The sequence below is a fragment of the Lissotriton vulgaris genome, chromosome 1_1 (assembly GCF_964263255.1).
Source record: "Lissotriton vulgaris chromosome 1_1, aLisVul1.2, whole genome shotgun sequence".
Lineage (NCBI taxonomy): Eukaryota > Metazoa > Chordata > Amphibia > Caudata > Salamandridae > Lissotriton > Lissotriton vulgaris.
The window spans coordinates 761,802,625-761,830,471 of record NC_141685.1 but is presented as its reverse complement, the minus strand read 5'-3'; the positions used below and the strand labels follow the sequence as shown (position 1 = coordinate 761,830,471).

Below are 27,847 nucleotides of genomic sequence, written 5' to 3'. Positions count from 1 at the left end.
GTTTCCACGTTCTGCATTTTCAGCCGGTGGTAGAGCAGTTCGACACTTCAGCCTTTCCCGGCATCTTTCCCTGCCGTCAGCTGCGGAGCGTGGATGCGTTCAGCGTGAAAACCAGGAGTCAGGAGTTCAGAACAATCACATAGGTTAACCATGTTAGATCTTGTGTGTACCAAGCAGAGGCTAATTGCCTGAGTCAGCTTTAATTTATGGGGAAAGAGGGGCTCCCTTGTGACCAGGAAGCCGGTCAGGAGTCATGCTGACCTAGCTAATGCTGTCCCCCCTCAAAGGCAATTTATCCTTCTTGGCAGAACGACACCTGACAAAAGCAAACAAGAAGTGTCAGAGGCGCGTGGACGTCTCTTTGGTTTTGGACACAAGCGGGAAAGAGCTGCAAGCAACACATACTCCCTACAGTTTCAGATAGAAATTAGTGCAATGGTTACCGAGCCATGCGGTGTTTCACATACCATAGTTGCAGATGGAGGTGGCCTTCCATTGTGCTCGGATGGTGGGTGGAGGGCTCATAACGCAAAACAGAAGGGGAAGCAAAACGGGCAGAAAGCAACATTTAAAACAAGCAGCGATGGGCCAAATGCATCAATAAAGGAAAAAAAAGTTCTCCCAAGCAAGAGATAAAGAAGGCAAATGTAAGTACACTGAGCCAGTGCTCCTCAGCCTTGAAAGGAAGTGAGGTATTGGAATGGAAAATAACTTATATAGCGCAAAACTGCCACCCCACGGGTATCCTGGCGCTTGATTGAAATAACATCAAAGACAGCAGACTCAAGTGTCAATATCTGTAGCGCTAATAGGTGTTCCTAGGAAAGAGCCGGGTTTTAAGGTTCTTCCTGAACCCTGTCAATGAATGTTCTTGTCTAAGGTGCAGGGGCAGCCCATTCCATAGATGTGAGGCCAATATTCCGAAAGCTCTACCCCCTTCCGGGACTTTTTAAATCTGGTAGTTGTGACCAGACTGGTATTAGACGATCTGAGCTACCTACTTGGATTATACCAGGTGAACATTTTTTGCACAGGGATAGGACCCTACCCATGTGTTGCCCTATACACGATACAGAGAGATTTAAAATGAATTCTCTCCCTGATGGGTAGCCAGTGGAGATCTTTTAACGCTAATGCCGTGGATGACCCACGTTGTCTGTTTAGCGTCAATTTTCCTGCCACTGCCTGCACTCTCTGTAACATCTGCACAATGTATACTGGTGCTCCCAAATATAGGGAGTTACAATAATCTACACCCAGCAAGTTTGTTTTGAATACGAGTCAGTTGAAGCTATAACAAACATTTAACCATGGACATTTGACCAATTAATTGTGGAAAGTTTACCTTTTACTGTTTAAATGAGACAACTTTGAGCCGTAGAGGCGTGGTTATGTTACTACAGTAAGATTTTAATACCGATGTTATATTATGTCACCATAGGGGAGTATGGGAGATGTAGTTGCTCCTGAGAAGGTCTGTCTACGCAGGTGTATAATGTGGGCTTAAGGCAAGGGGCGGGTCTCAGTCATGAAGGCGGGAGCTTCAAGTTTAAATCGACGGAGAGTAACGTAACAAGGAGGGCTTTTATTTTTACAGAGGAGAGGAAGATGTCGTCAGTCAAGCAGGTATGCTTGTTAAGAGGGGAGAGATCGGGTTGAGGGTGGTTAAAGAAAAGTAGTGTATTAGAGACGACACAGTAGATGGGGGGTAATGGAAGGCTTTGTAAACAGGTGTAAGAAAAGCCGTGGGAGGAAGAGGGTGTTGGAGAGCAAGGACGGAAAACGAGTAGAGAGGAAACCGTGCAGACCCGCAGGGAGAGAGAAGAAGCTCATTATTCATTTATAACGCACTCGAAGGGAGTTATGTCAGGTAGAATAATTAGACAGAAAGAGGGTATGAAAAAAACGCTGTGCAAAGGATATATCTAAATGATACTTATAGTTAATACACAGTATAATATGAAAGTGTTTTAAAAGAATTGGAGTCCATGGTTTATAAAGTGGTTTGCTGATACATATTTTATCGTTATTTACAGTATGTTCCCTGACGAAGGACCCAAACAGGGTCCGAAATGCATTGGATGAATAAACAATACTGCTTGGATGGAACCATGCATTAGTCGTGTTTTTTGGTTGAGAGGTTCGGATGGCCCGCCAGGACATGAGAAACTTGGGAAATCTTCATTTGCCTTGCATGAGGAAGAGTTTAAGAAAGATGACTAATAGCTAAATGAAGGCGCAGTGCAGAACATAAGGATTAAGACATGAAGAAAAAAAGTTGAATATGAAACAATGGTAGCATTTGCAATCTTAAAAATGAGGCTGTCGCCGCTGCAGTGGGGTAAAAAACTACCCCACGATTTTTGTGTTTAAGTTACAATAATCTAACCAGCTCAGTATTACACTTCTCACTACGAGCGGTTGAGAATCTTTAGGGAGTAGGGGGAGGATTTTGCGCAGTACACGTAGCAGAGAAAGGCACACACTGGCAGTTTTGTCGGCTTTTATGTCCATCTGGAGGTTTTCATCAACCATAACTCCCGGATTGCGTACTACTTTAACCGGAACCAGAGTTTCATTTTCTGTAGTGAGTTTAAAATCTATTGGCAGAGGTCGGGACACTCTGATAGCTGGACAGTACACCACCTCAGTCTTTCCTCCATTCAGCTGTAGGGAGTTTCTCCTGAGCCAACTTGCAGTTTGAGACATACAGTCCTGAAAGGTGTCCATGGACACCGCTTGCTTCCCCTCCATGGAGAATATCAGTTGAGTGTTGTCTGCATAGTTGACCAGGTCTACCCCAAAGGACTTAATAAGGGGAAAGAGAGGGCGTAAATAGATGTTGAACAAAATTGGGCTTATTGCCGAGCCCTGTGGCACCCCGTGGTGTACTGGGGACATGTCAGAGATAAACGGTGTTAAAGATACAGCTTGTTGTCTTCCTGACAAGTATGATCGTAACCATTGCAAGGCTCGACCTTTGATCCCCACGCTTTCCAGTCTCTCAACCAGCATGGCCCGGCTCAACGTATCAAATGCGGCTGACATGTCCAGTAATACAAGGACCGAGGAGTTACCATGGTCAGCCCGCATTCGCAGGTTATCCGTTGTCGTGACCAATGCGATCTCTGTCCCATGTCCCGGGCGAAAGCCAAATTGATCCCCATCCAGCAAGAGGTTGTCCTCGAGATGACTTGACAACCTTTTGCTGACAATATTCTCCAGGATTTTAACCAGATAGGGCAATAGGGAGATGGGTCTGAAGTTTACTGAGGTTTCCTATTGGCTCGGGAATGAGACAGGAGGCAGAAAAGAAGAGCAACGCTGGAGTGAACCAATCGTAAGCAGGAGGCAGAAATAGAGTACTTTTATTGATTACAGAAGGTCTTTCAGACATCGCAATGCGTGCCGACAAGGCTCGACCTAAAAATGAGCATACGAGCGATGAATGAAGGGACAAAGATTAAATGAGTTAGGGATGAGCAAAACTGCAGTAGGTAACACAGGAGTGAGTACATCAGCTAGCAATAGGCACATGCTGTATGTGAGCACAGGAGCGATGAGTGAGTACATGAACCAGCTGGAAGTGTGCCCCAGAGCCACATATAATGCAAATACAAGTTACTGTCCCTAACTCAACATGTACAAGACTGAAGTATTATTCTTTGGGAACAACACCTCGCTATGGAAACAAGCATTTACAATGCAACGGTTTCGCCTTTGTAAAAGTTAGAGCACTTTCTCTGCCACATACACACACACGCACACACAAACAGGGCCACAGAAGCAAGGCGCTCAAACAGCACAACACCGGCATGAACACCCAACATTCACGCAAACACGCACACTCAAAGTACACACACTCAAAAGGACGTGTGAGCCCAAAACACAATTACAGGAATACTTCACCGAAGCACACACATACAGCAATCAAACCATGCACGCCTATAACAATACAAACTCCTGTGCATTCGGGGTAGGCACACAACCACAAAACACAAACAAAAACTTACAAACATATGTAACACAAATCACAGCGATAGAAGCACAACCAATCACTCATACATAATGCATACATTCGACACACACGGAACACTCTTATGTCACATAGACATGTACATATAAAAACGACATGTGCACATACCCAAAACATACATTGAACACAATTATAAACTTTCAAAGGCGCACCAATGCAGTTTAGCATACAAGACACGTATGGCAAAACACCAAATACAAACTAAATACACACACATATCTACCAAAAGTAACGAAAACAGGTAACACAAAACCACTGGCCCAGAGCACACTGCGCCCTTCCAGCTCAAAGACAGCTTATGGCTTTGCAAAGGACAGGAACGACTTCCGCAGGTACTAGAGGAGGGGCAGCAGGGTCGGAGATCCGAAAGGACCAGCACAGCAGTATTTATTTATTTTTATTTAGGGCATTTTTATATAGCGCGGACATTACCCAAAGGAACATTAAACAAGGCTTTCCATAAAAGGGATATGTAACTCATTTATAGACAGTCAGATCTATTCACTGGCCTCATAAACTGTTGTTCTAGAGCTTGTTCACCCTAAAGAAAAATCGCTGGCTGATTTAAGACTGAAAACATACAGTCTGGTAAGATGAACGTTTCTGCAGCTTCAAGTGTGTTTACGACTCCTTACCATGGCTGCTGCTTTGCACAGAGCTGCGTGAGGGGGGAGGAGACCCTGCTTTGAAGGGTGGAGGCACCCCAGGCATTGCTCGTCTGCACACACACGTAGGTGGGCCCTAATGGAAATAGGAAGAGTGTGCCATAGAGTGCACCATCAGCCACTGTTAGTTCAAGAAGCCAGAATCAGAAATGCCACCGCCAACAGGTCTAATGCCTGCAAGCCAGACAACAAAGCGTGTTGTTTGGCTGATAAAAATCCTTCAGGGAGAACCCCAAACCTATTGTAAAGGTTGGGTCTGGTGATGCTGAGACCAATGTTACTTGCAAACGGTGCTTAAAATAAAATTTGACTTCGCTCTGAAGAGCTTGGCTTTGAACACACACCCACGGGGAATGAGTTTGGGGGGGTGAGCTGCTGGGGGGCATGTAAAACTAGGGGGTCGGAAGGGTGGGGACCTGAAATGGGGTGACCAGCTGCGGTGAATAAAAAGCCAATACAGTTTGGGCAGACTTTAAGGACAGTGTTTGGGACAGCGTGACGGAGTGATAGGTGAGAGTTCTGCGAAGGGACAAAGTGTGGGGCAGTAGGATAGCATAGATACAGACCAACATAGAGAGTTTGTAGTGAGGGAGAGGAGAAACTAGAAGAAAGACGGAGAGAGTTTTGTATGGGGGATAGGTGTTGGGAGCGTGCATTTGAGGAATAGAGTTTGTCGAGCAGAGGCAGATTTTTGGGCTTGAGAAAGAATAGAAACTTTAGAAGAGAGAGTCGGGCAGAGTTTTGGGGAGGTCGGACGGACGCTGGGTTTAAAAGGAATACGCATGAGAGAGAGAGTGCGTTTTGGGGACAAACAGTGAGTTTGAAATCTAGTTTATGGGGACAGGGGAGCGTCAGGCGGAGGGGCAGACCTCCGAGGCACAGGCAGAGTATAAAGCAGATGATAATAGGTCACTGTTCCCCCCACCACCCCAGCCCCCCCCTTCTGACTTTCATGCCTCCTTTGGAAAACTTTCTGGCTGAACTTGGCACAGATGTGCCAGCCCCTCCGGCCCCATCCTTAGGGGCACTGCCCCTTTACTGTGCAAACAATTCACGGCAACACTTATAATTCACTCAGGGGTTCACAGCTAGCCAGGTAGCGTGACGTGCACAGAGTCCCTAACACCTGTTGGGACAACAAAACAGTAGTCCTGAGCCAATATGGAAATTCACTTTTCAGCCAATAGACAAATCACAAATCACTGTTTGTTTTCTTCTCTTCTTTCTTTTATTTCATTCGTTGATCGTTCATAAAACCTCCTAGCCGACACGTGTTTCGTCTGATATGGCGTTAATCCACAGACTTCTTCAAGGCTTAAATGAGTAAATTCGGCCTCTAATCTCCTGTTTAGCACCCCTGCCACACTGTCAATGGGGTTTAGTTGTCCTCTTAATCTATTTTCGGTAGTATTGGCCCGTAGGTAATAGGTAAAATCAGTCTCTCTCCAAACAGCCAGGAACCCGACTCTGAAGAAGACGAGATATCGTCACAGGAGGAAAATACCCGACTAATACTGTTTGGAGAGAGACTGATTTTACCTATTACCTACGGGCCAATACTACCGAAAATAGATTAAGAGGACAACTAAACCCCATTGACGGTGTGGCAGGGGTGCTAAACAGGAGATTAGAGGCCGAATTTACTCATTTAAGCCTTGAAGAAGTCTGTGGATTAACGCCATATCAGACGAAACACGTGTCGGCTAGGAGGTTTTATGAACGATCAACGAATGAAATAAAAGAAAGAAGAGAAGAAAACAAACAGTGATTTGTGATTTGTCTATTGGCTGAAAAGTGAATTTCCATATTAGCTCAGGACTACTGTTTTGTTGTGTATCAGGGCATTGACTGGTTCATGCCTGTTGTGTTTAGATTGGTGGTCTAAACTTTGTCCTTGGAGCTTTCATATATTTTCTTATCCTGACTATTATCACTGTTACCCAGCGCAAATATAACCCAACCACCGAATTCCCTATTTACCTGTTGGGACAATATCATCCAGATACAAGGATAAACAACAGCGCAAAGGTGATATAAAGCATGCCGTGATTATAAAAACAAGGACTGACCTGCATACTATGTACTACTCCATTTATACAGCCTCTTCTTTTAGAAGCACCCGCTACAGTAAATGTTGTCTGTGAAGGGCTCTGCAACGCGTCAGAACCCTTTACTGGATGAAAATTATATCATGTGTACCTTTTGTAACTTACTTGGTTCTACTGTAAAAATGCTCCGACACCTTTGGGTAAAGTTTGCGCTATATAAAACTGCATTCAATAAATTAACAAAACGGGCAGATGCCTCGTTGAGCGCTAGGGAGAGGGGGGGTTTATAGGGCGATAGTGCACTTGGAGAACATTTGAGCTTTTTGATGAATTCAAAGAGAAAATGGACAGTGCTGTGGGCAGTATGCGCTATCAGGGCACCCAGTGTGTGCAGTGACTTACAGCCTGGCATAGCTGCACCAACCTTCCGGAATTCGAACCCTTCTGGGAAACTTACAAAACACCACAGTTTAAAAAACATGAAAATACTCTGCAACCATGAAAAGTCCTTTCTCCTTAGAACTCTCAAATTTTATTTGCAATACTGGTCGATAAATACAATACTTTTTTTTGCAGTTTTTTTATGTAGCGCGAACTCGACCTGAAGATATCGATGCGCTCTATGCGATCACCAGTTGCGTTGCAGACAGACACATTCATTTTAGGCACGGAGAGATTTGTCCAAATTTACAGGATGTTGAGCCTCCCGCCGAGACCGGAACCGGTTCCTTAGCTTCACAGTCGTCCGCTCTAGCCGTTACGCTACCATTAATAGGCTCTGCCAGTGACACTAGAAACTAGTGCGGGAAACTATCCGCAAGTGCTTCGAACGGACATTCGTCATTAGGAGGAGCTGCATTAGTTGGAAATTGAAACAAGCACAAGCAACCAAAATGTGCTGAGAAACGCAAGAAAATATACCCTAAGTGTCGGAAATACCTCAATGGATAAGGGGAATCTGAAACTGCATAAAACAAAAAAAGACACCATGTCAGTGCACAAATAAAAGCACACACTTAAATAAACACTTCACTATGCATGCGTTTTGAAGCTGTACACAGAAAGCGTACAGAGTAGTCCAGTGCTTTCCAAACTTTTCATCTTGGTGACACACTGTATAGGCATTAATAATTTCGCGACGCGGTAGTTCAGTTTTACTAGCACACCGGAATTTAAATTAGCAGCATTTTTAGACATGCATCATTTTTCACACTGTACATACATACAGACTTACTGAGTATTGACAACAAGTAGTGGGCAGCGAGTAGGCAGAGGCAGCTTAGCAGCACCACTTGGATTTGCATGAGAGCTGTTTATGGTGAAAGAGGAGAATACTTTGAAGTCGGGATTTGTAGGTGGGTTTGTTTTTCACCAGTACTTTGGTGGTCGGATTCATCAAGCATGCCTGCAGTGCCATCCATGATTTCGACATCATCAGGGTCAGGGGAGTGTCAAGGACAAGGACAGAGCACTTCCTAGTGATAGCCATTTCATTTTGTTGTCTTTCAGTATTTGTTAATGCATATATCGGTATTTGTATTTATGTAGCAGAAACCTAGCAGTGGAGCAAAAGCATGCTGTCAATTAATTAGTGAGGTAAGCGACGATACAAGGATCGTGAGTTGCCATTTCTGGATTGATGAGGCTGGAACAGTTGGAAGTCCAGATATTTGTTGGAGCTGCTTGTGGGACGTTATGTTAACATCATCTCTAGTTGTGATGCCCAGGGCTGAATGTGGATTACTTCCAAGTATACGTGGTTCATGGATTGAATACTCAGCAAATATCTTGCTGTAAGTCAGGTGTTGTCCGGGCTGGAATGATCATGTGGGATACAGGGAACTCCCTCCAAGAAAAAAAACACGCCGAAGTCATGTTAGAAGCAAATGCGTACGTTTGAACGCATGTGCAGACCTATAAAATTATGCAGCAGTCATGTCATTACCTTTTTTTAAAAAAATGTTAATAACAGCCACACTGCGTGCAGCCGAGATGCTTCACAGCATGGCTAAAAAAGATTGGCAAAGTCAATAGGTCTAATCAGTGCTTGAAATGGAAAAATCGAAGTGCAGGTGCTCTGTAGCAGAGTACCTGCTTGTTTCTGAGAAGTGCCAGTGCTCTCCAATTAATAGTATAGCATTTCTCTTTTTCTCTTGAAAAGTGCCGGTACTCTCCCTTCCAAAATAAAAAAGTGCTGGTACTCTGTACCGGACAGTACCGGACCATTTAAAGCACTAGGTCTAATGAGACACATAGTGGCTTAGCCAGTGCTTGTTGTTTATTGGTGCATTTTGATAACCTGTTGGGTTTCATGTACTTCTCAAGGCAGTGGCGTAGCTTGGATGCTATGGGCCCCAAGGGAAGCAAGAAAAATTTCCCCTGGCACCCCACCCCTGCTGAATCGGTAATACAAAAGACAGCGCTATACGGGGTGCAGTGGGTTCCTACATCCATTGACTCCAGAGGCACTGCACCTGCTGCACTAATGATAGCTCCGACCCTGCTAACGTCTCAAAGTTCTTTAATCAGCATGTCTGTCTTCTCTTCTCCCTCTCTCCACTCATCTCCTTCCAATCTTTTACTCCCTCCTCCGTCCTCCCCATTGCCTTCCTCGCTTGCTGCTTTCTCACTGATCTATGTCTCCTTTCTCCCTCACATCCTTTTTCTGGTCCCTTTCATTGCCTCTTTGCTCGTCCTTATCATCGTTTCTCTGCCATCATAATTCACTTCTCTCATTCTAACCTCTTTCTCCAACCTCCCCATTCTATCTTTCACCCTCTCATTTCATCCCTTTTCTCCCTAAAACCTTCCCCCCCGTGCTCCACCCAAACTCCACAAAAACTAAACACAGAGCCAGGCTCAAGGCAGGCTTTGTGTTTAAAAACACGTGTGCGAGCGGTCTCCTAAGTCACTGCAAACAGGGCAGGACTGAGTCCCTTCAAACCCCTGGGCCACGGTGCAACTGCACCGGCTGCACCTCCGACAGCTACGCCACTGCCTCGAGGCGAGATCAGGATGCAGCAATCAGGAGATAAATATGCAAATCCAACCACATAACTCCATTCTTATTCCATTTACACGACTAGTCACATAGCGAAAGCAGACAGCCCTTTTGAACCGTGTTGCCACATTTTGCAGGTTAAAACCTCGAAACTCCAGACCTGACGGGCACTGGACTCTGGTTGTAGACAAACGGCTAACAGAGCGGCTCTCACCGTAACAGAGCATTAATTGTTCGGTGACACCATTTGATGCCGTACATCTGGTCTTGAAATGTGTCTTATGTTATTTTGTTTTGTACAGAATGTTGCTGCTGAAGTGAAAAGTCTGTCCTACTGCTCTCAAGACATGTCATAAGTAGATGCGTTTTATCTTTTTTTCCTTCTATGAAATGGCTGCATACATTAACCTTGAAGAATTGCTGTCCGTGAGTTTGGATTAGGATAAAAGCCACCGGGAGTGGTGATTGTAGGTTTGAATGCGCCCCTGTAGTCCACCGCGGGTCCTGCCTCTCTCTCTCCCCTCTGCGCCCCGTTTCAATAACAATGTGTGTAGACATCAATGGCAGGTGATTTCAGAAGCGAATTAGTATTGGGTTGACGCCGCAGTATAATATTCACCGCTGCTGCAATGAGTCAGCTGAAGAATGGCATGATAATTAGGCCGCATCTCGTCCTCATTGCGCGACACACCCACACATGGCAGCCGACACAGTAACGTGTCGCGACATAGAGTTTGGAAAGCTCTGGAGTAGTCACTCACCAGCAGCACGAAAGAACTGGTGTCCTGTTAGGCAGAATTGAAGTGAAATACCAGACGGGGGACGGGCAAAAGTGAAAGTACTGAGTAGGCAAAGAAACACGCAATTAATAAGCGAAATGCCGCTACTGCTAAAATACAGGTATTCTCAAAGCAAAAGGGCAGCGGGGGAACTCTAAACACTCACCAGGAAACAGATGAAGGAACAACGTGTCTGCTCAACCGGGTTTGGAGAAATGTATCGACACAGCAAACAACCGTGTAGGTTTAAATCGCGGAAATTCAGCGCTGATTCAAAACCACGTAACATTGTTACGGTGACACTGGCTAAATAATATGTTTCTAGGGCGCCATCTTAACGTGGTGCTAAGAGGTAATGATGTTAAATGTTGAACAAAGCCACAACGGGATAAAAAAGTAAAAAACAAGAAAGAAAGGCACAAACAGGGGGGCAGAGGCTTACCTCATGGCATGGCCTCGGGTAGACGTTGCTCAGAAAGCACAGCGTCCTGTAGTGATTCGGGGGCGTGCTCTCCCCTTCCCATTGGCTGGAAGGTAAAATTCCAGCCAATGGGAAGAGTAGAGGGCGTGACTTAAAAAAAGACACGGAAACGCCCCCGAATCGCGTCAAGGCGGGCCCTGAACTCAGTGACGCTCCTCTCCTCCAATGGCTGGCCAGCATTTACGAGGCCAGCCAATGGAGAAGAGGGGCGTGTTCAGGCTCCGTACTACTAACAAAAGATTTCGGCTCCGCCTACCCACTGCTTATGCAGTGGGACGGTAGCCGAAACCTAAAAACGAATGGTGGCCCACGGACCACTTCCACAACCCTAGGCTTCTTCCTGGACAGCACCCTAGCTATGAATAAAACAGGTAAACACTGTCTCATCCGCTTGCTTTTACACCCTATGCATGCGACTCAAGATCTTCAGGTGGCTCCCAGTCAACACCCGAAGGACTGTCACGCAGGCTCTTGTCACCAGCAGGCTGGACTACAGGAACACACTCTACGAAGGAATCAACGCACACCTCCTGAAGAGACTACAGACAATACAAAACTCAGCGGCAAGACTCATCCTCAACCCCTCCAGAGAGACCCGCATCACACGGCACCTCAAGAAGCTCAACTGGCTCCCGATCTAGAAGAAATGCCAGTTCAAGATGTTGACCCATGAATACAAAGCCCAGCACAAGGAAGGACCACCATTCATCAACAATCTCACGACCTTCCACCATCCGACCAGACACCTAAGATCTGCTTTCCTCTTCTTCGCAGACATGCCCCTGATCTGCCAGAGCTACAGGGGAGGAAGTTCATTCTCTCACCTGGCAGCCATAGCTTGGAACGACCTTCCCCTGCACCTCAGGACCGCTTCTTCGCTCTGGGAATTCAGAAAGGGACTCAAGTCCTGGCTGTTCGAATGAATAACCACCTAGTATTAGTCAGCTACTTCAGCGCCTTGAGACACTAACGGATGATTTGCTGCGCTCTATAAATCCCTGATTGATTGACAAACCCTTTGACCTCTCAAGACATCACATAGTTGTCTCCTTTGCCCATCCCAACAGGCTTGTACTCACTGGTGAGATGTTGTTAAAATGAACATAGCATTCAGAGCCCTGGTCAGTGGCGTAACATTAACCAGCACAGCCCCCGCGGTGAGGGAGGGGGCACAAACCACAGAAGGCCCCACCAGCACAGTACACTGACTGGGCCTGGAACGAAGAGGGCCGGTCTGGCCGTATCAGGTACTTGGCATTTTTCCGGTGGGCCGGAAGGGTGAGGGCCGCATTTTGGAGCGGTGTGGGACATTTTTGCTACTGAAGGCCAGTTTTGCAGAAGGGCTGCAATATTGATCCCCTGTTACAAAAGCAGCTGCAGTGTTTCCCATAAGCACATCCCCATGCTCCTGGGGCTGTCCCGACTCAAATGCCTCCTCCGGTTTGCGTTCTCCGTCCGGCAGTGGGGACCAAAGTGGTATGTGGTGGGCCGGGGCACTACATGTACTTTGAGGGGGGACTCCTCAAGTTTCATTATGCCACTGGCCCTGATTGCTTTCTAAAAAGGGGCTGCCCTCATGAACTTCAGACCAAGGGTAACAAGACCAATGCATGGGTACTAAGTAGGGTTGTCACCTTTCCCAAAGAAAAAGAACAGTTATTGGTTCGCGTTTCAAGTTTCTGCATAGATCCAGCCATTGTACTTGAAAAGAACTGTAAGTAAAATATTCTGTTTACATGTTTAACATGGCCTTTCTATCTTTGTTTACTTTATCAGTTAGGGGACATTAGGCAGTACTAAAACACATTTTAAAGTGTTTTCTTCTTACTCAATTACTGTGTAAGTAAGGGGGAGAATACCAGGTTTAGTCGATTTTCCTAATATTTGTACCCACTAGGACATTAAAATACTGGTCATATCGGCAACAACCACTAGCCAGGTGGCAACCCTAGAAAGGGCAAGCAAGGGTAGTGTCTTCTATCACTGACTACCCTACCCTTTAATTGGTTGGCGTCATTGGAGAGCGCGCTGGAGGCCTGAGGTCCGGTGCGCCTTGGTCCAAGTCACTCAGTCACGACTCACGCGCTCGAACGAGCTCCGGGGACAAGCGCGAGGTCGTGACTGACCTCTGGGTTTGGGTAAAATGCGGAGTCAAGAGGAAGCAGAAGGACGGCGGGTAAACCAGCGAGGGCGAGAGAATTACACAAGTGCGGCGGTTTGGGGAAGTGTCTCAGTCGGCTGCTTCAGCTTCACTTCCGCTGCAGGCTGGCTCAGTCAGGCACGGCCGAGGCAGTGATTCTTAAAACCCCCTCTGCTGAGAGGGGAGAGAGCCAGCCCCTGCGCTTCTGAGGGCTGTGTGTCGCCACCTCCCTAAGACTCACACCTCGCGGTGAGCTCGGGAGCAGAGTGTCTGTCACGGCCGGAGACCACAGCAACCAAGAGGTGTCTCCCACGCGACACCGGAGACCCCAACAAGACCCGTCCTCGACGGACCCACTGGAGCACCGACCAAGGCCCGCCTCGGATAGGGAGACCCGAGCAACCCGCGAGAACCGCCTCTGAGGGGAGAGTGGGAGACACTGACACCCGCCACCGCCTGCTGAGGAGAGGGAGACCCGAGAGCACACCGGGACCAAACCCTGCACCTCAGAGCGAGACCCTGAATGTTCACCAAGACCTGCCTCAGAGGGAGACCCTGAACGTTCGACACGGCCTGTCTCCGGGAGGGAGACGCTGACTATTCATTAACGCCTGCGTCAGGGAGGGGGTCCACAGCATCAACCAAGAGCTGCCTTCAAGAGGGAGACCCAGAGTATCCCGTCTCACAGACTTCTGAGAAGGAGATCATAAGTGACCCAGAGCCACAGTATCCACGGTCACCAACTTCCGAAAGGGAGACCTTTGGACGCCCGTGGACCATTCTCCGAGGGCGAGACACACAGGAGCCACCCAGGCCTTCGGTTAACCATGTCGTTGGCTGAGACCATTCGGCTCTGGGCCGAGGGGGTGTCTGCCGCAGACAGGAAGGACTGGGCTAAGGCGCTGGAGGCCTTTGAATCTGTGCAGGACCCTCACTCGAAAATATGCTTCAATATTGGATGCATCCACCTGATCCTCGAGGACCTTAACTTGGCTGAAGAGGTGAGTGAGTGCCGCCTCTGGCTGCTGTCCCATCGCACTCTGCAGGGAGGTCCCAGGATGAGAGACGGGCAACAGAGAGAGGGAGGCGAAGGGGTTAGAGAGTGCAAAAGAGAGAGGGACATGGGGAAAGCAAAAGACAAAAAGTAGATTTGAGAGACAGAAAAAGAGAGCGAGAAGGGGAAAAAGCAGGAGAGGGCAAGGGAATGGGATAGACAAAGCAGAGAAAAAGAAACATAGCCAGAGAGGGCAAGCGAAAGAGACAGCGAAAAAGAACAGGCGAGAGAGAGCTAGAGAAAAACAAAAGCGGGCAGATGAGAAAGTAGAGGGCAAGTGAAAGGCAGAGTTTGCAAGATAAATATACATATATTGAGAGAGAAAGTGTCAGAAGGCGCAAGAAGAGAAACAAAGTAAGACAGACAGTGAGAGTAAATGAGAACAAGAGCTAGAATGCTGCAAGCAACACATACTCCCTACAGTAATACAGTTTGTATTTGCCATGTTGCTCATTTGCAGACTGGCTTTCAGTGCTACCAGCAGCAGGCAGAGGAGAGAGCTCGAGAGGGTTGTTAGACCCCTGCGAAAGGCTGGACCGTCAGTGGTCGAGTGGTAATGGAGGAAGAGCAGACTGGTGCGCTGCTATTGTAGTGGGTACCCAGAGTGTGTCTTATATCGAGGCCATATACCAGTGACAGGAGTGTCTCCATGCTAAGGGTTGAAGAAGTCTAAGGGGCTTCCTGTCATCAGACACCGTGGAGAAGCAAACTAGCTCTGTTCAGTTTGTATATATTTCTTTCTGACTCTTGCATACCTTGGATAAAGCATGAGAATCCTTAAAATAATAGCGAGGAAGGCCCTTGCAGGACAGAAGTGGAAGAGAGAGAAACTAGAACCTTCTACAACATTTCCACCCAGCCAGTTACGACTGGAGGCTTGCCTTTTCAGGTCTAACCTACAGACAGCTCTAGCAGTCTGTTTCGAAGATGTTTTGGGGGAAAAAACAATACGTAGGTGAGCCAGTTCATAATTTATTGTCTATCTCACTTCTATGCTCCTGATTTAATGGTTTTCCTCCCTATTCTTGTGTTTGTCCCGCATAAGGAGCATTTTGGTGCAACGTGTTTTCTTTGTATTGAAATGTATCCTTCCATTGCAGACATTAGACCTTTCAATGCAGTACATATAAATAACTATTTTCTCCCCCTCTCTACCTCTCCCTGCTGCCCCCCATTCCCCACTCCCATCTTTTTTTATTAACAATCACCCCCTGCACCCACTTATCCAAGAATCATAATCCTCTTAGTGCTGCCTGCCACTTTATAGGCAGGAACCAATCTTACATTTTTTTAACCATTCCAAGATGACCTCTCATGTAAGTGCATGGACCCGCATGCAAAAATGCAATTTCTTATGTTTTAATAGCATTTTCTCAAAGATGGCTGCTGCAGATGCATGCTGGCTTCAGGATATTTGTATGTGTGACAGCGTGTGTAGTAAGGGCCTAGTGGCCCCTTTGACAGATCAACATAGTTAGGGATACCACAAAGAGGTGTCTCCAAGCCAGACACATTACATACGTACCTCAAATGTGTGCGTATAACTGCAGGAACGTTAGAGCAAACCTTCCCTCATTTATGGTGGTATCTAAATATAATATTTTGATATATGATATATGAAGTTTGGCATATGACTCCATCCAGTACCTCTCAATTGAATGGTGCCTGCAGTCTAACAGTCATGCTGCTCAGACATATTGAATCCAGTGCCCTAATGGGTGTCACCTGCTGGTGGACAAGACCACTGGGCAGAGGTCTGCAGACAAAGCAGTGTGTTGTATGTACTTTTGACCTCCTACACTGTCGGCTCAGGACTGTACCAACCTCTACCTAATGACCTAGGTAGGTCACTCAGGGACATCTTAAGGATTTTGGGGGCCCTGGGCCAAATGTATTAGGGGGTCACTGTTCAGAACAGTTTTGAATTTATAATCCAGTTTCAGCTCTTTCATACCGTCTTTGGCCAGGCCACTGATAGTGCATAAGCACACTGGTTTAAATTCGAAATGTGTTTACATCTAATATTCAGGGATAGGTATGTGTGGTTTTTAATATTGTAACACAGCTGTATCTCACTAATATTACTGTGAATAATCTCGGTCATGCCCTCCCATTTCTCATATGCGAGGTAATTTTATGACTAAAAGAAGCTTTGTTATGGATGTTGCATAAAACATTCACACATTTCTCTGCAAACTATCTGTAGTAGACTCACACATCACCTACATTAAAAATAAATTAAAGGAAAACTGTACTTAAAACATTTCTCTTTAAGAATTATTCAAGGCCATCAGGGCAAGATTATGTGCAGAACTGAGCTGGCTCTACCAGGGGGCCCCCTGATAGGCTGGGGCCCGGACAGAGCCCACTGTGCCCATGCCTTAAAACATCTCCGAGGGCACTGCCACCCGGGCTTAGGCCAGTCTATCATGGGGTTTTGGGGTGCACTAGATTGGAACAATCTGTCACTGTTTACACTGAGGTCTGAGACACACACGAGCAGAAGAGTCTACCCCAGTGACCTGGAGCACTGTGACAAAGGACAGGGAGTGTCTGGTGCTCTGTGGCCCCTGGGTCTGGACAAGCCTGATCCTAGTGAGCTGGAGATCTGTGGTACTTGGGACCAGGAAGTCTGTCCCTAGAAATCTAGCTTTCTGAGGAATGTATGTGGACAATCTGGAGCGAGTGACTTGAAGCTCTATGTCATGCTGGACATTTAATTCCAGTGTTTATGAAGTGAGTTGTCTGATGCTAAAAGATTGCCTGTCAGTAACATGTGCCTTTGTGTCTCCCACAGGCCTACTCCAGGAGCATTGCACGGGACAAACACTTGGCCGTGGCATATTTCACGAGGGGAACAGTGTTCTTCAAACTGGGAGAGTACGTACAAACTTAATCCGTTTTCTTTCATGACACATTCAAGCTAGCCGTGATAGCTTTACTAAAGTCCTTATAATATATGGCCTCAGTCTTCGAGGGTTCCATTGGCACACTTCAGTCCCAATAGTCATCACCCTGCATCTTCAGAGGTTGGGCATGTGACCAGAACGAGGCTATGACCCAGGACTCTAAAAAGTCAGGCTTTGTGGAGAGCAAGCCTACAGGTGTGCACCACACTTTCTCCAGACCTGAGATGCATAGAGAATCTTTTATTTCTCAGTTCCCGCTTCATGGAATACATTTCCTCCTGGCTTTTTCTTTCACAAACCTTGTCTTTTACTATATTTGTATGCAAATTATTTTTGTACTGTCAAAGCAGCTAAACTGTGTTCAGAATATCCGCTCATTTTGTTAATCGAGTTCTTTTGGTGCCTTATACAATAACATAATAACAGAGTGTCCACTTTACTCTCTCCCTTTGCTACTTCCTCCTCTTCCTCATTCCCCTCTCATTATTTGGTGAAACAGCCTTTATAAGGACGTTTATACCACATTGTGCCTTTACAACGCATTTGTTACCGCACATGTTTTTACCACATACATGCCTTTCCAACGCATGCCTTTACCATGCATTTAAGATAAGTTGGTGAGTCTCCCCTACAAATACAATGTTATATATATATATATATATATATAAATATATCACAAACGCAAATAGGCTCGCACTCCACCAGGATTGTATATATAGCAGGTTTATTTCAACAGCATGTCATTACAACATGCTGTCCCTAACCAACGCGTTTCAATCTTTCGATCTTGATCACGGTTACAAACATTTGTCCCTCCTCAGTTTCATCAGTAAATGAATGCAATTTTTCAACACTGTGAAAATGAATTGATAAAAAAGTAAAGACGATATAAATGTCCAAGTAACTACCAGTACCATAATGCATCATGATAATGTGATTATGACTTCCTGGTATATAATGATGAAACTGAGGAGGGACAAATGTTTGTAACCGTGATCAAGATCGAAAGATTGAAACGCGTTGGTTAGAGACAGCATGTTGTAATGACATGCTGTTGAAATAAACCTGCTATATATACAATCCTGGTGGAGTGCGAGTCTATTTGCGTTGGTGATCGTTTGTTTACAGGGAAAGCCCGCCCCTGCAACTCGCACCAGCTGTGAGAAGCTGTGCCTTCTGTAACGGGAGTAAATTGGTGGACAAAAAAATATATATAAATATATATATATATATACACATTGCATGGTAATGGCATGCGTTGTAAAAGCATGTGTTCTAAAAAAGTGCGAGGTAAAAAATACGTTGTAAAGAAATGCAAAGTATTTCCCTGCGTTGTTCCATCATACAACCCATTATTGGCAAATATTGGCAAACCCAATAGGTCTCGCCTATGCAAGAGCTATCCGCTTTGCCAATGTATTTTAGCCATGTTGTACACCAGCGTGGCTGCTGCTCAACACGGCTGAAAGTTAGTGGCTTAGAGGAGAGTGGCGTGGAGTGTCGTAGAGTGGAATGGCGAAGAGGGGATTAGAGTGTTGTAGAGTGGAGGGGCAGAGAGTGGCGTCTATTGGAGTGGCATAGTATTGTGTCGCATCAAATGGCATAGAGTAGAGTGGACTGGTGTATAGTGCATTGGCGAAGAGTGTTGCAGAATCTAGGGGTCCATTAGGATGGCGGACGGACAAAGTCCGTCCGCCATCCTGTCGGGAGCCGGTACCGTCCGCCACAAGGGCGGAGGAACCGTGTCCCCAATTAGGATGCACCCGCCACAGTGGCAGGTGCAGCCTGCATTTTTAACATTGCGGCGGACGGTGCTTAAAGCACCGGCCGCCGCAATGTGAAAAATGCTTGTTGTGCGTTTCACAGCACAACATGACAGGCACCGCGGGGTGCCTGCCATGTTGTGCTGTGAAACGCAGGGGGATACCATAGGTACCCCCCATGTGCACCCTTCACGCCCCCCTTCACCCTGGGGGCCCGCAACGGGCCCCCAAAGCAGGAACCGTATGCCTTTTTTTGGCGGCATTGCCGCCACAGAAAGGCATTCCTCCCAGTCCATCCTAATACGGCTGGCGGTGTCTGATAGACACCGCCACCATATCAGGCCTTTTCCGCCATGGGAAAGCGGCGGACGGTCTTCCCCTCCGCCACGGTCCCCCCCCATTGTAATATGGCGGGGGGAAGAAAGGTAGGGGACGGGCAAGGATGGCGGACGCATTGCCACCGCCTGCATGGCGGTGGCAATCCGTCCGCCATCCTAATGGACCCCCTATAGTCGTTTAGAGTGCAGTGACATTGAGTACAGTAGCATTGAATTCAGTGGAGTACAATGTAGTAACGTAGAATGCAATGCTGTAGATTAGAGTGGTGCATAGTAGATTAAAGTGGTGCATGGTAAACTGGGCTGGCGCAGAGTAGCATAGAGGTGAGTGATGCAGAGGGCAGTGGCGCAGAGTAGTGTCAAGTAGCATAGAGTGCAGTGGCATAGACTGTTGCAGAGTAGAATAGCATAGAGGGGTGCAGAGTAGAGTATAGTGTCATAGAGTGCAGTTGCATAGGGTAGAGTGGAGTAGTGCAGAGTAGAGTGGCATAGAGTTCAGTGGCAGAGAGTGCAGTGTTGCAGAGTAGAGTGCCAGAGTGTAGTAGTGTAGAATGGCATAGAGTATAGTGATGCAGAGTAGAGTGCAGTGACAGAGTGAACTCATGTAGTGTGCATCGGCGCAGAGAGCAGTTTTTAAGAGTAGAATGGTATAGAGTGCAGTGGCATAGAGTGGAGTGGCACAAAGTGGCATAAAGTGGAGTGGCGTGGAGTGGCGCAGAGTGCAGTGATGCAGAGTGCAGTAGCACAGAGTAGATTGTTTCAGAGTAGAGTGAAGTTGCGCAGAGTGGAGTGGTTCAGGATAGAGTGCTGTTGCTTAGAGTGGGATAGAGTCTAAATGGCATAGAGTAAAGTGGTGTAGAGTGCAGTGGTAGGTGCCTTTGCAGTGGCAGTAGATTAGGAGTAGCGTGCACTATATTGGCATAGAATGCAGGGGCATAGAATTGAGTATTACAGTGTAATGTGCATTGGCATAGAGTGTATTGGCATAGAGTGCAGTGGCAGAGGGTGCTGTGGCATAGAGTTCAGTGGCATAGAGTGGTGTAGAGTACAGTGGCGTAGAGTGGAGTCGTGTATAGTGCAATGGCAAAGAGTGCAATGGTTTAGAGTAGAGTGGCAAAGAGTGCACTGTCATAGAGCAGGTTGGTACAGGGTAGAGAGGCATAGCGTAAACTGGCATAGACTGCAGTGGTGTAGAGTGGAGTGGTGCATAGTGCAGTGGCATGGAATGGTGTAAAGTAGAGTGGTGCAGAGTAGAGTGCAGTGGTGTGAAGTGGTGCAGAATGGAGTGGAGACACATAGAGTGGAGTATTCATGGTGTGATAGCACACTACCATTACAGACAACACATTTTCAATTGACATGACCATTACATTTGCACAAACACACAGTTTTACCAATACAACTATACAGTGCACAGACAAAAATGTGTGGAAATTGCATTACCTAATGTAATGATTTGTTTTGATCATATTAAAGTATTTGTTTCCAACACACTTCGGAAATACCAAAAAATGTGCTTTAATTAGTGTTCCTATTTCTGATATATTCTAAAATACTTGCACTGTTCATTTAAATGTTGTCGTGTGGTAGAAAAAACTATTTTCTACCCCCAGTATCCAGCAAGATTGTCACATAAATCCTCTCACTTTGTAGTTAGAGAAAGAAAAGTAAACAAACGCCCTCAGAAGTCAGTGCCTGACATTTGACTTCAGTCTTTGAACGCAAAGCAAATGTGACGAGATTAGAACAGAATGGGAGCGTTTGGAAGGATACTGTAAATACGGTTTGGGCAAGGGAAGGCACAAACTCTAGCTGGGCAGCCTAAAAACAAATAAAGCCAGCAAATAGAAAGCAATAACATGTGAGTTACAAAGCCAATGGCAAGCAACAGGCAGAATGTATTCCTAGGTCAGCTTTCTGAATGTCCCCAAGATGTCTTTAGCAAACCAGACAGTTGTGCTCTCTGGTAGGCTGCGACCTGAAACCATACCCACTCCTTTGAGCCACCCCGTGCTTTGAGCACTGCCCTCTGCTGTATTGGCACGCATCAATCTTAAAATGTTTGTTTCACCCATTCTAAGATTGCCTCTACTGCAGGTGTATTCATGCACCGAGGCCAGCTTTGAATGCTATTCTTATGCATTTAGCAAATTCAGAGCTGGCTCCTAGTGAACCATCCCGGCACCAGGAAGTACGAATGCATGATCACATGTATGATAGGTGCTACATGGCACACTACAGGTACCTGTTCCCCTTGAGCTTCAACAGATCAACATATGCACACACTTGAGGTACGTATGTAACGTGTTTAGCTCAGAGAAATGTAATTGCGGTGTTTGTGACTATCACTGCATTGCGTTTCCAGCTCTCCCATACCTCTTTATATTATTTTTCATTATGCCCAATTTTCTGGACTCCCACGGCTCATATTACATATTCCTTGACTCACAAATAGAAATATTCTTCCTGTTGAAAGCAAAGATTGCACGTTTTAGGTCTCTCTGGTGTAATACTGAAGTTCCTGACTTGTTATAACCCATGGAATTAGCTCTTTCTTCACAACTTCAGTTGCTGGTCTCCTCCTCCTTTTCATGTTCTTCCCATTAAAGTATTGAGCAAGACTATCTCAAGAAGGGGAAATATACCTTGTCAAAGCATGAAATTGTCAGAGGATGGTGCAATAAGGTGTTGTGTCCCACTGATGACATCAGGAGAGCAACCTAATTGTTTTTCAATCCCTGTTCCAAAATGTATTTTCAAAAATAAGCGGGTTTGGCGTGTATTTAATGCACAAAAATGAATTTTGGTACGACTTGTGGTTTAGACTTTCAATACTGAGAATGTGTTATATTGACGCATGAAGGTGGACTTGTTTGATTATATAATTAAACTAGCAGAAGTGAGGCCCAATAGCTTATTCCGACTACAGGTCAGCTCAAATCAAAAGAAGGTACTTTCAACAGTGGCACAGTGCTATACCTAGCAAACACAAGGAGATGATGGAGAGAGTGCTGAAACTTTTCAGACACTCAACCCCAGTCACAGATCTGGGTTGAAGCCATCATCGTACTTTAGCTCTCTTCACCACCTCAGTTCAGACCCATCTATATGCAAATCAGTCTAGACCCTGTGCCTCATGGGAACAGTCCAGCCCTAATTGCCAAACCTGGTCTTCCCTGAACTGGAAACAAGCATCTTTGGACCGGTTTCGGGGTAACAACACTCATCAGCCAGGCTAAATTGAATCCAGTGGCAAAGTGAGCAAGGGCCCCACGTCTGGCCAAACCCTGCCAACATACGGCGAACAAAGCAAACACAAGGAAACAAGCATCCTGGGACCCGTTTTGGGGTAACACCCCTCATCAGGGGCCTTTTTTAAAAGTACCAGGACACCAAAACATGCAATGATTTTACTGGAATTGATTGGATCGACCTATCTATCTATCTATCTATCTATCTATCTATCTATCTATCTATCTATCTATCTATCTATCTATCTATCTATTTGTCTGTTAAGTCTGTCTGTGTCTCTCTCTCTTTGTCTTTGATGTTCTGGGTACCATATTGTGACCACTCGATATTCCTTCCGAGATATACCAGACTTACACCTTTGGGTTAGGTGAGGAGCGGAGATTTTAAAAGAGGCTCAAAAAAGTGTCCATTTGTTAATAAATGCACTAGCTATGCTGAAAATGATCAACTATGTGGTAACTCCATCAAGAATGTAAATATGTGGATTTTTCTGCATTCTCAGAATTCCCTAATTTCATAATTAATGTGATACTACTTAATTGTTACAGCATAAAGTATCTCTCTCCCCACTTTCTCTCTGCAGCTATGAGCAGGCCATGCAAGATTTCACAGTAGCATTCACGCAGCTGAGGGGAAACCTGCTCATCGACTACAAAATCCTGGGATTGCCGTACAAACTATATGGGTGTGAGGTAAAGAGCTTGTTCATGTATACATGCAGCCATTTACGCTGCCTGATGATTTCTTCAAATGAAAAAAATAGAACTTTTAGAAGCATTTTCTTCATGTTTCTCTGTAAAGAGATTAACAATAAGTCTTACAGATTTTAGACATTTGAGAATTAGATTTTGAACCTTTCTTGTATTTTTCTTCCTTGTACCTCTCTAACATCTTTTATATCCAATATTTCTGACAGGAGTTGGAACATCTTTGTTTCTCATCCACAAGTTCTCTAATTTCAAGTTTCTCCAGTGGTGGTTTATGGTATATAGTGTATTTCAGAAAATCAACATTTGGTTCACCCTACTGTTTGGCACCCATTACCAGTGTCCCAGATAGTGGCGTTCTACTTATTGCTCCATATAAAACCCTATACTCTATCACCTATTGCAAGATGTCTTTTAACAGTGGGGAATAACATGTGGATGTTGGTGTTTTCTGCATCAAAATCCACATACTCCTATGTTTGCCAGACCTTTTTCACTTGTTAAATTTCTCAGATTTACCTGCCCAATTGTATGGGAGAAAATTCCGGGGGCACTGATTACTTGTAATAACGATCGCTGGGCAATTTCGGCTTTGCACAGAGATCTCCAAATAACGAGACACTTGTGTTTGAGGCCGATTGGGGTTGTTCCTACTTCCGAGTGTCAGAACTATTCTTTGCCCTTTATCTCAATCAGTGATATCTTGATCAACACTGCAACAAACATTCCTGTGGTAGCCTGATCAATGCAGTGGTGGGCATTCTGTGATAACCCAATGAGTGCATAGACAACACTCTGCAGTGATAGATATCTTTGATGGCATCATCCATGCATTGATAGATATCTCATGATAGCCCGATCATTGCAGTGATGAACATCCATGTGCAGTAATAGACATTTCTATGGAAGCATGGTCAATGCAGTGATAAACATCCGTGTTGTTGGCTGATCCACAGACACGCCTGTGAATGCCTAGACAGTGCAACAGCAGACTCTCCAGAGAAAGCGTGATCAGTACAGTGACAGCCGTCTCTGTGATTGCCTGATCAGTGAATGCTAGGCTCCCTGTGAAAGGGTAGGTAGAGCCTTGTCACCCAAGAGAAAGCCTATTCAATGCAGTGATAGGCATCCTTCTGATAGCTGATCAGTGCAGTGATAGATTGTGTGCAGTGATTAACTTTTGGAGGCAGTTGTGGTAGAGCAATTATTTGCTTTTCTAGAAGATCACAATATTCAAAGTGAGAGTCAATTTGGTTTTCATCCAGGAAAAAGCCTAGAGAGGGCCATATTGTTTGCTATGGAAGGGATCTGTCACATTGAAGATGAGGGTGACTTAGAGGGAGTGGTGTCCTGGACCTCTTTGCTGTGGTTGACCATACCATAATAGCCAATTGTTTGAAGGAGGTAGGAATAGCATGCACCATACTCTATTGTTAAACTTGCTGATTTCATATCCGCTAATATGGAGTCTTCTTCCGGATTTCCATGGGGTCATCATTGTCACCTATGCTTTCCAAACTGAATCCTTTCCCTCCACCCTACCTTATTCAATCTTTTGGTTGTGCTGCTATTTCTTATAAATATGACACATAGTTCGTTATATGCCTAGATCATGAGACCCCCTCTATCTATGTCACATTTCTCAACTGCCTGGAGGTAGTACAGCCAAAGGTGGCCTTTAATGTTACTCAAATTAAACACGAATAAAAACGAAATCTTTATAATTAGCAGAAATAAAGAATGCAGGGACTGGTCATTTTGAATTGGTAGTCTGGGAACAGTTACCTCCTTTAGACCCTAATGTAAAATATTTAGATATCTTTTTGGACCCACGCTTTCTATCCGTTCTCAAATACGTGGTTTGCAACACAGAGTTTCTGTACACTGCTTATGCTGAAATAGTCTCCCTTTTTCTTCGTGGAGTTTTACACTTGTCTCTTGTTACTTCACGCATGATGTCCAGATTTGATTACTTTAACATTTTATATTTGGGGTTGCTAGCTTCTGCCACGTGAAAGCTTCAAAGGGTACATAATGACTCGGTTTTTTTAATTTATGTCAAAAAATACAATCAAGGCTTACAGAAAGTACATTGGCTGACAATGGACAAAAAAAGTTAAATGTAACTGTCTTTGTTTAATCCATAAAGCTTAACCATCCAGAGGAGTCTTGTTTAATCCATCTGTTGCATCCTTCATACCCCTGACATCTCTACTCTCTGAAGCCTTGCTATTACTACAAGTACCCTCAGTAACGCTAGTGTGTGGGCGGTTAGTCATTCAGCTTTCTTGGTTCTAAACCTTAAAACCATGTACTACTACTACACCCACAACAGGCTAATCAGTACACAATCTTCAGAAGGGCTCTCGCTCTTAAGACCTTTTCTTTCTGCTAATTGAGTCTTCGGCTACTTCTCTCATGCTGTGTCATGTGTTCTCTAGAGCAGGAAACCATTTGGTATATATTGCACGTTAAAAGTAATAAAATAAGTCCCTCAATCATAGACAACCCTGTGCAAAGATTGACAGCTCTGAAGAGCCTGGCGGCAGTCAATATCTCCAAGAGAGCCCTATGGATGCAGTGGAAGGTGCAGTTTGAAAGTCTGATCTGGGCAGTAATAGGAGTCATGTGAACACAATTAATTCACAGAAGCCTGTGAAAGTCAGATGCAAGTAGTGACAGTAGTCATATGTAAGCCTGATTAATCCATTGATTTTAGTCCGTGTGGAAGCCATGTCAATGCTTTGACAAGTGTATAGTGCTTATCTAAATGATTCCATGACAATAGCCCTGTGAACTCTGGCTTAATGCGACAAATAAGAGCTCCTGGACTATCTGTGAAAGTCTCATCGCTGCAGCGACACAAGACCAGTGATATGCTCGTTGATGCCGTCATTGTAGTTGTGATCAGGGCTGAGGTCAGAGCCTTCATCCCTTGGTGCTTGTGACGCTTCCGTTCATCAAATCAGAACCTTAACACAGTTTGATTTGTATGTCTCGAAATCAGGCTTGTGACATTATGGCAACTTGACATCAAACAAGACTCAAGACTGAGCTCCTGACAGTCTCAGGTTCAAGTTTCCCTAACTATACAGTTGTCATCACACATAGACAAGCACCAGACAAGCTCTCTTCATACGTCCAAACTCTTGAAAGGAAGATCTCTGATGTCAGATTGAGTTGATGTCAGACAGTGACACTAGTGGAATGGATGTATCTGCTCTATTTTATCTGCACGGCTTTGTTAAATTAGTTGCGGCATATATTTGTTAGAGAGTTATTTAGATGAGTAGGAATTCCCAAGTACACTAGGAGTACATTTGAAATATTTGCATTTATATGTGGACCATGTTCCCTTGCCAAGTGGCCTAGTTTTTCTTTGCATCAGCAGGAGGACAGGTAGCTTGAAGCTTTTGACTGGGCAATAAAGGACACATAGATGGATGACATCATCAGGGAGTCACCTTCTTGGACGGTGAGCCACATTTTGGCGCAGATGTGTGCAGCCTCTAGTGCTGCACGGGTCACATTAAGAAAAACAAGTCTGAGCTCATCAGCATATGCTCCAAGACCAGCAGCCAACTACTCTGCCAATTTGAGATCAGAGAGAAGACTTTTATCCATGGTGCTATGGAACTGCTTTCCCCTCTTCTGTCCTAAACACAAACTAATGACCAGTGGCTTGGAGCAATTTGTGAACTGTGGAATAAGAGAGCACTGCAGACCTCCATCACCGCGGACACCAGGATGAAGACTATATTGTTGACTGCTTGATCAGCTCGACTGGGGTACTCAGTGCCATCAAGTAACCAGGTAACACACACACTAGCCCTCTCACAGATCCATTTGCATGTGCAAGCATCCCGTGGGTATTCATAGCTGCAGAAGAAGGTGAAAAGTCTCAAAACCAGACTCCCTGAGGAAATATGGAAGTATTTCATCGAGAAGACACAGATCCGAGAAACAAGAAAAACGTTTAAAAGGGATAAATCAAACCCATGATATGAAAGCAATTTGAGACGAAGGGTATCTTCACGCAGGCACATGTTGAGATAATAGGAGCACTTTTCAGTTGAAAAACCAATCATCAGGCTCTCTGAGATACCAACTAGGGCAAAGCATGTAGGGAAGCAACATACATTGTGCCATGTGTAAACCATTTAACCGTAATAATGATTACAGATTGTTTTCATTGTGGTGTCAACAATCTGTGTTATCATGACTAAATTTTGTTTCACGTAGTGATTCAGTTGAGGCGACAGCACCCTTTATTGGATAAACACAGAGAATTTGACGTTATTATAAATTTGCACATGAGCTTTCAGGAGTAGAGATAACCGTATTCCAGATCAGCATGAAATGGGAGCGCATGCATCCTTGATCAAAGGTCGGTTTGAGAGAATCATTTGCAAAGAGGGAGTATGTTGCAGTAAGGTCATTAAATAATTAAACATATAGGTTGTATATATCACAATAATTCATTGTGTTCTGTGTGGATCAGAAATCGCCTTTCTGCTCATTGAGAGGCTCCAAGTGGATCTTACATTCCCGGAGTTAGTACTGTAGATACCAGGTCAGGGGTGTCTTTGGTCTCAGTAAAAAGGAGCGGGCTGTGGAATCACAGCTTGTATTTTGTGAAACTTTTTGTAGGAATTGTTTACTCCATGCAGCTAT

General features: G+C 45.2%; 1 protein-coding gene across 1 annotated transcript in view; it reads left to right on the top strand.

The window, feature by feature from the left end:
* The first annotated feature begins 13,242 nt into the window (after window positions 1-13,242).
* The window catches only part of NCF2 (neutrophil cytosolic factor 2), a 127,093-nt gene continuing 112,488 nt past the window's right edge, over window positions 13,243-27,847 (top strand). Inside the window, exons 1-3 of the mRNA XM_086955744.1 lie at window positions 13,243-14,151; window positions 17,002-17,084; window positions 23,050-23,158. Of these exons, the coding sequence (XP_086811870.1) occupies window positions 13,978-14,151; window positions 17,002-17,084; window positions 23,050-23,158 (366 nt within the window). The 5' untranslated portion in view covers window positions 13,243-13,977. The remainder of the gene's footprint in view (window positions 14,152-17,001; window positions 17,085-23,049; window positions 23,159-27,847) is intronic.